Source organism: Cinclus cinclus, chromosome 1 (assembly GCF_963662255.1).
Source record: "Cinclus cinclus chromosome 1, bCinCin1.1, whole genome shotgun sequence".
In the NCBI taxonomy this organism is placed as follows: Eukaryota; Metazoa; Chordata; class Aves; order Passeriformes; family Cinclidae; genus Cinclus; species Cinclus cinclus.
Window position 1 is genome coordinate 138,419,402 of NC_085046.1, and position 12,467 is coordinate 138,431,868.

Genomic DNA, 12,467 nt, shown 5'->3' on the forward strand with positions numbered 1-12,467 from the left:
GCATTCAACAGTAATAAATGCTAGTGCTTTTTCAGCAATGCCTTTTAGTGGGCTCCTTCAGGATACAAAAGAGAAAAAAATGCAAGAGGTTGCTAGCAATTACACAGATGCCCACTGCCTTTTAATTGAAAACTGGTGAGTGGTTAAAAGAAACACAAGCTGTCTTAGGGGACTTTTCCATAGTTGCTAATATTAAAAGGGGAAGGGGGGGAGAAGTGGGGAGAGAGCAGTATTTTATTTTCTAGGGGTATTAATCTCCTAAAGAGAATAAGTATCTTAGTCACTTGGCAAACCTTATCTTTCTTTGTCATGACACATCTTTAGGTAGCCAGCTCTATTAATTTCTTCTAGTGCTACCTCTTCCCCTCAGCTACACAGAGAATAGGAACAAGGAATATTTCCTTGCATGGGTCTGTTATTTCCAGTTACCACACAGAATACATAGATACACCTTTGTGGAAGACAGTGGTGGAGCTCTTGCCTCCTTTTAAATGTCAATACAAATCACAATGGTTCCCTTTCATGATTTGTTAAAGGCAGTGAAAGAGATCAATGTTTGGTCAATAATTTATTATCTTCTTAAATCTACATCTTATATAATTTTAGCTAGATAAGGTCAGCTCTAAACCCAGGATCAACTATCAAACCTAATGGGGCTTGGTGGGCTGACAGCACCTCAGGCTAACATCCCTTAGAACTGAGTCTAAACAGCTCTTAGCAAATAATCACAAATCACTAACTTCACCACAGCCCAAGCGCTCTGACACTCTTAGCTGACACATTCTTAAATTTATTTTAGGACTTAATGGCATTCATCTGGAGGGAAGAAAAAAAAAATTTTTTTCTCCAGACAAAGTAGTTTCTGGCTAAAATATTGTTCAGGCCATCCCTCCTCCTTATCCTGGTACTGGTTTACACTAGCTCATCCTGCCCTCAGCACTCAGACCATTTTCCTACACTGTTCCTTTGACAATATTCCTACCGCCTCAGCACCTCTTCATTCTACCAAACTGTATCCACCTCATCAGTCCCAAATTTTAACAGTTCATCAAGACAAACACCCTCCAAATCAGCTCACAGTACATATATTAGTAAAGAACTGTTATTCCTATCCCTGTACCTTTGCCTGAGAGCTCCCTTAATTCCAAAATTATTTTAATTTGTAGGGAGGAGGGATCACACTCTTCATTTCAGAGGGAGGTTTCTGCCTTTCTTTAGCAAATACCTGTCTTTCAAACCAAGACACCTCATCACTCCGAAATTTTAACAGATCATCAAGACAAACACCCCCCAAATCAGCTAACAGTACCAGCCTAATACCACTATCTGCAGGATCGTTACATTTTGAAACAGAACCTCTTCCAATACATACAATTCTATACAATCTCAATATTCATGTATCATCCACATCTCAGTAATACAACCTTTCACCAAGATTCAGATCACTTATATTCTCCTCTCCCTGCTGAAAACCCCACCTCAGTTGATTAATCTCTTTTCACGCTCCCCCAACAATTGTTGTTCAACCTGTATTGAAAGCTTTCTGTGGGGGGAACTTGTTTCCTTTTGAGGAAGGAGGGTGGATGTTCTGTAGAGCTCTGACTGTACAGCAACAAGCACATAATGAATGGTGCTGGCTGACACAATAACACAGATCCACAGATTACATTTATGAAACAAACTATTATTTAAAACAAAGGTACTTAAGTGATCTTGTACTCCTAACCTAACGGTAGAACTGAATCTAATGAAAAATACCCACTTTTCCAGAACCTAAAAAGAATGCTGAGAAAACTCTGAAAAACTCTGCCAAGCTATGAGAGTGAAAAGCTCTGTGAGAAAAATAGTAAGCCAAGCATCCAAAATGGAAAAACTACTCCATATATGTCCTAAAAAAACTAGGATGCAATATACTGTTTACTTTTTATATATGGTGAAACACAAACTCGAGTCCTTTCCATGTATAAAGAGCAAGATAATTTGTGGTCCTGCAGAAGCTGGCCCATACATGTGAGCCAGTTCCATGTCCACAGATCTTTCAGGGTGCACATGCAGTTTCAAAGAAGAGGTGAAGAGCTCACAGGGCAACAAGAATGCTCTGCCTCCCTGGCTACCTTCCTCCCATGCATTCCTTCCTCCCAGATGGCAAGAAGCCAAGAGACAGCTTGTCTGAGCATGCCTGATGGTACACAGAAGTCACCAAGAGCCATCCTAAGTTACTGGCAGCTGGGGCAAGTATTGTCTTTTCCTAGAGGGTACTCTGTGAATACGGTCTGGAAAAAAGCCTGAAGGCACTCTTCAAAACACAGCCTTGATATATCCAAAGTTTTGCATGGGCAGATGGAAAGTCTTTGCCTCTCCATCTGTAGGCTCAAGGCTTAGCAGATAAATCTATGATCAATTGCTACCTCTGTGCAGTCACTGCCTACTGTGTCAAACATTTCATAACTACATGTTTCAGTGGGAATACTGCTGGCTGCTTAAAACTTTAGGCAGATCAATTAAGGCTACATTAAAGTGTATTTGGCAAGTATTTGAGTTACATGCAATAACAATTGTTCTATTCTAAAAAGTGATCGAGTAAAAATAGCATCTTCTTACTCATGTGCCCTGTTCTGTGTGCATCATAGTCATATGCTAGCTTTTGCTATTTAGAGACAAAAAGCAGGCACAGGAGATACCCACCCAACTTCTAACAATCCTTATAAAACTTTCATGTGTCAAATACTGGCAACCTTGCAATCTCCATTTTATGTATTCATTCCAAAGACTTAGATGCACAATGCTAAGAGATAAGTCCATACAATCCACCTGCTACTCCCACCATAAAATGCCACTGTTGAAAAGGACAGAGAAAAGTTCATCCATAAAGTCTGAACATTAACAAATTCAGGTTGGACATAGCAGGGCCTTTACAAAAAGGGTCCAAATATCTTTTCATTCATTTCAGTAGTCAAAAAGATTTATCAAGTATTTCCAGGGAAAAAGACCTTTGGATAGCAGCTCTCACTGGACTTGTTCCTTCCATCTCTGCCCATTTCTTTGTCAAAAGCAAATCAAACATCCAAGCACATCAGATTTTGCAGTCAGTATTTTCAATGAGAATTCTATACACTTCCAGATGCTGCATTTCAATCCAGAGCAGCCAGAGAGAATCCCTGAGGCTTTTTGCTTGCCTCTACTCACAATCTGCATTACCTGAGTTGATCAGAGAGGAGACATTCACACTGAAAACACTGAAGTCTTTTTCAGATTCAGATGCCTCCTTACACTGACCAAATGAGCAAGACAGATCTGCACTGCAAAGCGCTTTTTGTGTGTCAAGAGGCTTGTACTTCATTAGTAGCTCCGCATATCCCTAGAAAACTTGGGATTATTTTGAAGATATCTGACCTGAGCAATTATTACCACTCTACAATAATAAAAAACAAGATTAAAAACTGCAAATAAATACAACTTTAATTGGTACTATAAATTCTAGGACCGTTTTAACTTTTTTCTTTGGCAGAAATTCCTTCCACAGAAATGAGTTTCCGTAATTCCTATGGATGGTCCATCTGCCTCATCAGTCAGCTTCTAGTTTTGAGAAACTGTCTGGCTTTTGCCTACCAGAACTACTTCTCCATATCATCCTCTCTCCATCTAACGTAAATTTGCACAATTCTCCCAAAACAATACTTGGAACCAGCTGAAAATGCAGTCAAAGTTTCACCTGAATACAATCTGCTGCTTATGTTGCAACCTAGTAAATACTGCTGGCAACCTGCTGAGCAAGCAAATTCAAAATTTTGCCCACTCTGTTCCTCAAATCTGTCTATCTAATGACCACTGAATAAGAAGCACTCACATAGAGCAAAAAAGCCCAGCAAATCAGCCAGGACTTTCCTACTTCAGTACAAATCACATGAATTTATCACAAACCTATAAGGCTGAAATTCCAAAGTATGTAACTGAAGTAACATTGGTGTCTAGCTATCTGCTTCTGTTGGTCAGCATCAAAAAGCAGCACTGAGCAATTCCACACTGTGGCTAAAGGCAGGCCAGTATTGAGCTGTGAGCACACTGTAAACTGCTGCTACAGATGAGCTGAAGCTCTACCTGTAGCTTTGAGTACAAAGCTCAGGCAGACACACGCAGCAAGACGTGGCAGACGGACACACATCTGCATCTGCAGGTCCCTCCAGTGAGTTGTTTGTCTTTCTAGCCTCTTGTTATAATGACTACTAATCATTAATCAGTTCAACAAAAACCCAGCTCCTTACAAGACATGAATTTGACAATCAAGTCTTTATTAAAGCAGTGGGACATGCCAAACAATTGGGCAGTGTCTTGAAGGGCAAGATAAGTGACAGCTCAGCAGCAGGGAAGTGGACATTGAACCAGGTCAAGAGGACAGGAAGGGCAGAGCAAAGGGGACACAAGTGCAGAAAGTCAATAGAGGCAGAAGGGGATAAAGTGTTCAGAGGAGGAGCATCCATTTTAATTTGTAACTGTGACTTGTGGGGCTTTTGCCTTTTTCACGTCTTTAGAATTATTATTATTAGCAAGAAAATTTAAGGTAATGGCATTCCTGAGACAACTATCCCTAAACGCCTCTAGCTAGACAATGGGGTAGTCATCCCATAGTATCAAGCCAATTACTACTATAAGCCATTTGTTCTCTCCAGAAACAATGAAAAGATACCCAAAACTAAAGCCAAAAAAGAACACAGAAAAAGTATGTTTTCTGAGACAACCTAGTACACATATATCCCTCTAACAAACTTTAGCAGTAAGATAGTATAAAGTCTTGTACAGCAACAAAAATATATCAAGAAATCAGGACTAACGTCACACTTTCATATCTGGAATCAAACTAAACTCATAATTTGGTTGATAAATCTTAAGTGTAGAGAGAAGAGATGCCTTAGTTCTTTACACAACAGAAACACTGAACCCAGAATAAGAAATTATCTTCTTGTTGAGTTTGCCTTCTAAAACCCTCATCCCACCAGGATATGTATGTCATTAAGTATCTTCAGCTAAAAAATTTCCTTATGCATTTTTTACAGTTTTCCTGCTGGAATCTATTTCTTTTATGTATGGCAATATACACTTACCAGCTCTTATCTCACAGACTTTAGCAAATGCTGTAAACAGTTTCTTTTACACCTGCCCTTCAGGCGACAGACTGCATGTCACCACTGTGCTAGACAGACCTTGGTGTCTTAGAAATGCAACTTCAGCCTTTATAACAAGATCTCATTATAAAAAGCAGATACATTGATTGGACAGCCAAATTATTTCTGAAGCATTTTCTCATTCCATTTTATTAAAAGTTCACTTGGTACAAGCAGCTCTATAATTCACACTAGCAGCAGAGGTTCACTGAAAAATGAACCTATTCAGTGAATAAATAAGGCCAGGTTACCAGAAATCCTGTACAGGTATAGATGAACTGCAGAATACTGACAACTGAGCTATGCAATTAACTTAGAGCAAAAGGGATCTTAGTGAATAAAGTAATAAATGTCAGTAAGTAACATGTATCACCTGCACACCAGAAAACAATTTAAGCAATGGATTAAAGTACAAAATTGTTGGTCATTTGTTTTGCAAACTAGTAAGTCAATAAGAACGCTTGTGCAAGCATCTACAGTGATTCTCTTGAATAGTGAGGAACTCTGGATTTCAAGATTGTGAGTCACACAAAGTGGCACGCAAAGAGGGTGCTACGAGAGATAAGAATTATGAGTAGAAAAAACCAAAATTGGTAGATAGACTGGTAGATAGAGAGGCATTCTCTCTCACAAGGAGAAGTATTCACCATATATTACAACTTTTGTTTGTAATAATTTTGTACAATTTTTGGTCAGTCACCAACCAACTTAGGGAAACTCCAAACTAGGTACCACTGTTGCCCTAAGGATTTCACACAGAAAATGGAGAAATAAAAAAGAGTAATAACACACCTGGGTATGCAATGAGTCTTCATTAATTCCACTGATCTTGGAAGAAACTTGTCTTGCAGTCACTGATTAGGAAGTTGGATAGTCATGCTTCACCACAAGTTATATTTCTGAAAATGCCTCTTCTCAAGTCCTAACAGTACTGTTATTCAATTCTATAAACAGCCAAGATTACATCAAAGACCTTTTTTAAACACTAACGTGCCTATCCAGCACACCAAGAGCTCAGGCACAAATAGGTTAAGTCTTTACTATGGCATCTGAGGTGCTCTGTCCCACACATGCATGACAGATCTCTGCTTTTGCCCTACTTATGAAAGCTGGTGTCTGTTGAACATGTGGCACAGAAATGGCTGTGATTCAGCTGAGGATCTGGGCTTTATTTCTTGTCCCATGAACGATGCACAGTCATCAAAATGCACAGGAAAATATATTTATCCATTCTCACTAGCATAACTAGTTTGAAATCTGGCAGATGACTTGTTTTCAGTCCTGGCTTTCTCTCAGCTGCCTAAAAGCTACCTCCTTTATCATTGGTCAAGGCTACTCCTTCCCTTGTACACTTAACTGAAGAGTCTGGAAATGCCTTATTTTCCTTCCCCCAGTAAAATTCTTCACCTCCTACTGCTTGTTCATACCACTGTAACCTACTCACTCTAGTACCCCAGATGATCTGTGTAGCAACAAATCATCAGCCAAGAGCACACAGAGGACAATCTGAGAGAAAGCTTCTACTGATGCACATTACAATTCTCTTTATGTTTATGAAACAGTATTATTAAAAGTCTCTTTCTTGCTTTTACTAGGTTATTTGCAAAGAAGCAAATCAACTCAACCAAAATCCCCTCTGGGGAAAGAAAATATATATTAAAAAAAAAAGCCATAAGGACAGGGCAGACGAGAGCAAATGAGTGGAGGAATGGAAGGAAATAATAACCTGAATATTCAGCTGAAGAATAGGAGCTAGCATATTATATAGAAATGTACAGAGCTGCACTAAAGACCAGCTAAAATCCACATTGTCTTCCTCACACCCTTTTTTTTTTTTTTTTTTTTTTGTCAATCACATATTCCCAGCAAGCATATTAGATCCTGTAATGGAATGCAGTGTTCACTTCAGCCCAAGTTCAGAACCTAGCACACCTCCTTCCTTCACCCAGGAGAAGCACAAACTAGGGTGAATTCTTATTGTTTCAAGTAATGAAGCTGCTCTTCAATGCCAAGTTTAGCTCATGCTGCACAGAGAACATGCAGCTATCCACAGCAACTGCCGCACTTTCTGCAGTCCTTTTGCAACAGGACACTTCTGGAGAGAGAAGGAGGACCCTACACTAAGGTGAGGGAACATAAAACCTACTCAAGGCAGAAGTCACTAAGACTGACATCTGTAGATCTAATCTGCTTCAGGTTTCCCTGAACATCTCTCTCACACCATACTTCACCTCATTTATAGAGGTTAGTACAGGTGTTTCCAACCCTACCTGCTGAGGGGAATCAGTATTTTCCAGGATGGCATTTCTACAGCTGCAGCCTAATACGGGTCCCCTCCTTCACCAAATCCCCATAGCACACCGCTCCTCTTACAGAGCAGTATCAGTTTTTATATACTAGGAAAAAGAAAGCTGCATATCTTATGCATCATGACCCTGCCTGTTAGTATTTTTATAGCTCAGTGCCTAATTCCCCATCTCCTTTCTGTTTCTCGGTTGTCCTGACCAAATTTCCCCCTCAGCTACTTGATGCAAATCAAATTCTTGCGGTGAGTGGAATTGCTCTGGACACACAGCAGATGAGCTGGACTTTGTCATAAAAGTCATCAAGCTGGGTCAGACTAGAAGTCCAGGCCTTTATGCCACTGCTCAAGGAAACAGTGTGAGAGCAGGGTGCACATAAATCGATCCAGCCTTGGCACATTAGGAATGACCCCCAAGGTTAAAAGTGCACCTGGGGAACTCTTGTGCTATATGAAAAACTATTTCCTTTTTTAATTTAAAGCATAAAACCCTACATCTTCATTGTTCTGCCTTGTGACCTAGTTCCTTTTCCCATCATCTCTACACTAATTCATGCCTAAGGATTCTCTCCCTGGTCACCTCTTTTCCAAGCTAAAGAATAAGAATCTTTGTAACCTGCTTATCTTTCTTCCAAGCTAAAGAATGATAATATCTGTAACCTGCCTTCGGAGAACACACCATGTCTCTGACAAGCTGACTGTTCTTTTCTGTTTTCTATCCAGTCCTTTCCCTCTTTTAGGGTGTGGCAAGCAAAAGCTGCAGAGAGGATTCACAATGCAAGAGCAATATGCAATGATACAGAAACAAAGACCTCCCTTGCCTTGTTCTGATTCATAATTCTTGAAATCTTATTTGCTATTTTGACCAGCACCAACCAGTTTCAGAAGATCTCAAAATTACTCCATTTTTAGCCCTTTTCTCCACCTTTGCCTTTGACACCTTCCAGAACTACTCCCTCTACATTCTCTGCATGTTTTGAGCAGATAATTGAGGGCTGAGCTGTTCAATTGTTAATCTGCAAGGGTAAATACCTGTATCCATTCAAAGGTAACAGCTTTCATGAGAAATAACCCACAACAGGATTGCTTAGTTTTAAACTCTATCTCCTGTTCACAGAAAGGGACATTGCATTAGAGATCACACAGTCTGGACAAAAGGAGAGACATTCAAGAGACAAAACAGGGCACAAGAGGGTAAAGCTATCTCAGCCAGGACAACAGAGAAAATTGGCTCCAAAACCAGGCACAGTATCCTAACAGGCCCGAAGACTAAATACTCAGTGAGCTGAAAAGTAGCCCTTTAACATCTCTACTACCTCTACAAACTAGCTGTATTACTTCCAGAGACCAATGGGCAAAACAAGAACCTACAGTGCTCCACAGACACCTAGTTCTGCACCCACCAGCAAGCCTGCACAGAAAATGTTTTGGACAGAAACCTCTCCATGTTTATCAGATCAACAACCAGCACCAGCCTGCAACTCTGACACCATCCAGCTACAGGGCCTTGCTCTGAGCCTTCCAATTGTTCTCCTGCCACAGCCTTTATTACAACACAGCAATACTGGGAATCACTAGAGACTGGCTCTAAGCAGCTTGCCCTGACCTCACATGTTCAGATGTAAACAAGAGGAACAATGCTACATAACCTCCTTGGATGTTGCCTGCTATGCTTGGACATAACAGAAGGACAAAAACATCCCTCTAAAACCCCTCGAGAACCATTCTATTTTATAGTTTTCATTTAAGCAGTAAACATGAGCTGTTACAATGCCACTACAGGTTTTGTCAATACTTTCCAGTTGTATGTTAGGAAATGCATCCAAAGTCTAACTCTTGTCATTTACTCACTTGCATTCCCTTCTTGATGGAAAAAACACACAAACTTTCAAAGCACCACTCCTTCCCTTTGCCCATATATTACACCACCTTTTAAGTTTTAACCTTATGATGGGATTCAATTGTACTGAACCAGTAAATTTAAAATAATCAGTGTCCTCCTTGAGATTCTAAGTCTTCCAAGTATTTTAAAGGGTAAGGTCAAACACTCAAGGAACTGTATCTGAACTGGTTGACATCAAAGTACTTCTGAGTTTCCAGAAACACTCTTATCCTACAGCCAAATTTCATCTAAAGGAAACACAGTGTCACACCAAGCCTGTACTTGGTACCTTAATCCCTGCCTAATATATGTTTATTTGTAAAAGCAGGGAGGGTAAAATGATCACACAGCTTCTGTAATATCCACCCTCCACTCAAGCTGAATACACCCAAAGATACTCCTTTGCAGGGCAATTCTTCATTGATGCAGCTTCATTTTGGGGTCTCAAATTACCACAACGGAGTGCACCTTCTGAACTTCAGCTCACAGTCTCCCTTTCAAATGCAGCCACATAGACTGGAAAGCTCTAAGCAGTGGTTCAAAGCAGAGAAGCACACACAACCAGCAGGCCCTATGCACAACATGGAGGCAGGCAGGAGGTTGAGCTGCTGTTGAGCAAGAAATGAGGGGGTAGATGTTACAGCCCATCAAGAAGGCTGCCACATGAATGTGAATAGGATGAGATATATGTTCCAGTCTGGAATCCCGTAATTGCTGATGTATTTTTGCAATACTTGGCCAGAAAGTAACACACAGAACACAAGACTAAAGACTGACATTCAAATCTTATGCCTCACTGTCCAATACACCCCCAGCATTGGTCTTATCCATCTCCCCTGCTATGACCCAATGTGACTGACTGGAGAGTTGAAATGAGATGTGCCTCTCAGTCCTGCTTCCAACTGGTTATTTCCAAGCCACATGTCTGAATCCCTCAAGCTAAAAAGTGGTTAGATTTACTGAAGAAACCAAAAACATGATGGAAATGTGCTATTTTTGAATCACAGGGCTTGTTACTTCTTTGCTCCATAGGCAAGTAAGCAGGCTGAAACACCATCCACTGGATCACATTCCCTGGAAACTTAGATATGGAGACATATCCAGTCTGAGCTCAAAGTGGGTATAGAAATAAGATGAAGTTGAATAACTGAATACCTGTCAGAAGAGCTGTACTTTTGGGCACACCCTGGAATAGCATGATACATACCTATACTGAAAGCTGCTTCAAAGCTGTCCTCTGGGTGATCCTGAACTTGCTCTGACATTCTTGGCAGAGTTAGCATAGCACATCTATGAGCTCACCATATCTCAAGTCTCTGAAGAAACACATGGCAGCATTCAATAACATGGAGTTGCTAGGCACTGAAGGCATTGAACCAAGGTACATCACATCGCTGAAACTCACAGGATTGCTCTGATAAAAGTTGATTACAAGCTGCAAATAACTTCAGTCCTGCAGCAGTTAGCCAGGATGCCACTCCACAGAATGCCCCAACCTCCTTTGAGTCTTAGTCTCCTTAAGCATTACCAAGTGGTAAAGTCAGTCATTGTCATTTATGTCACCAAGGCCCCACTTCTTAGTAAAAAATACTATCTTGTCGGAAGATCCAGGGTCTCAATAGCAGAAGCCCACTACAGAAGAGCCAGAGGAGACTGGAAGTTTACATAAATTTCCAGGAGGAGATCTGCAGCAAATCTATGTGGCACTTTCCAAAGCCTATACACAGCAAGAAACTTCACTGAACACTTACCATGAAAGAACTCAATGACATAAATAGCACTTTTCTTTGCAAAGGAATCTCAAAAACACCACAGATCATAGCTGCAGGAGACCCAACAGAACTGTGTGGGATCACCTGCATGTAGACATCATCTGCTTGGGTGCTGTCAGTCTCTCACTTTCCTGTGCAATAGACACTGGGGGTTGGGAGGGAGGAAGAAATCACCATTTCTCTCTTTTCCCCATTTACCTCTGCTGCACAAGAGCAAACTGAAAAAAAAAAAATTGAGAACACTGTTGCAGAGATCAAAAGCCTTTTTCTACTGGCTCTGACCTAGTTCTTTCATTCCTACTAGGAGAAAAAACACTTAAAGGAACATTGTCAAAACTGTTGAGTCTAAAAATAGACTTACCTTGGCAGTGCTGCCATCTCAATGGGCTCATATTAAGGAGTGCAAACTCACTTTCCTCATACACACACACACCAATCCTTTCATCTGTCTGGACGCACTGGTACTATACAGCCCAAAGGACCTCCCAGTCCACATAAACTCTCTTGGGACACTAAAGTATGTATTATATATAACTGGCAAAGAACTGTAGTATTTCCAAATTCCCACTTCATATTTTACTCTTAGCTATCCCAGTAAAAAAGGTTGGTTAATTTCCTTAAGTAAACAGATGGACATTTGTAGCCATAACTAAACCCCAGCACACCATGCTAAGACAGCTTTAAAATAATTAGATTTGAGGAAGATTTCAGGATTTTTTTAGATAAAATAAACAAATTTTTCAAAGATTTTCCAAAATATAAGCTACAAAATATTTTCACCTTAGCCACACAGAGTATTTCTGAAAGGAAAAACAAAACAAAGACTCTGACTTCATGGCTGAAGCTGACAAATGGGCAGCTTCCACAGAACAATAGCCCTGGTGGAGCGGATGTTGGCTCTGGTCAGGAACTCCCGTGCTGCAGAGTCCATGCCTCCCTTGTGCCCCAGGGACCTTTCCACTCCCTGCCTGTTGCATCCCAGAGCCAGACACTTGCAAGTCTGCACAAGAAGCCAGTTGGCCTAACCATTCAAAGGGCTTGCATCACTCCATAAAAGAAAGCCCAGGAAGCCCATCCTAGCCAAGATCCCAGCTGACTACTGCAGAGACTGGAAGGCCAGACAATCTCAGTTTAAACCTTATTTCCAAGCTTCCAAAACTGGTGTACAGCAGGTTATGCTCTCAAGATCCCAAGCTTCAAGCCAGGAAAGTGTGTTCCAAAGAAAACAAATTAAGCAAACAGAAAACAAAACAAAAAAATCCCAACTGTCTGTTCTTCCTGAGTCCAGGACATTTTTCTAAATATCTATCTATTTAGAAGATTCAATGGCAACTCTACTTTAGACTAAAGCA

General features: G+C 40.6%; 1 protein-coding gene across 1 annotated transcript in view; it reads right to left on the reverse strand.

Moving 5' to 3' along the window:
- The window catches only part of SAMD12 (sterile alpha motif domain containing 12), an 81,345-nt gene extending 69,852 nt beyond the window's left edge, over positions 1–11,493 (reverse strand). Inside the window, exon 1 of the mRNA XM_062514915.1 lies at positions 11,477–11,493. Within this exon, the coding sequence (XP_062370899.1) occupies positions 11,477–11,493 (17 nt within the window). The remainder of the gene's footprint in view (positions 1–11,476) is intronic.
- Between the last annotated feature and the right edge of the window lie 974 nt (positions 11,494–12,467).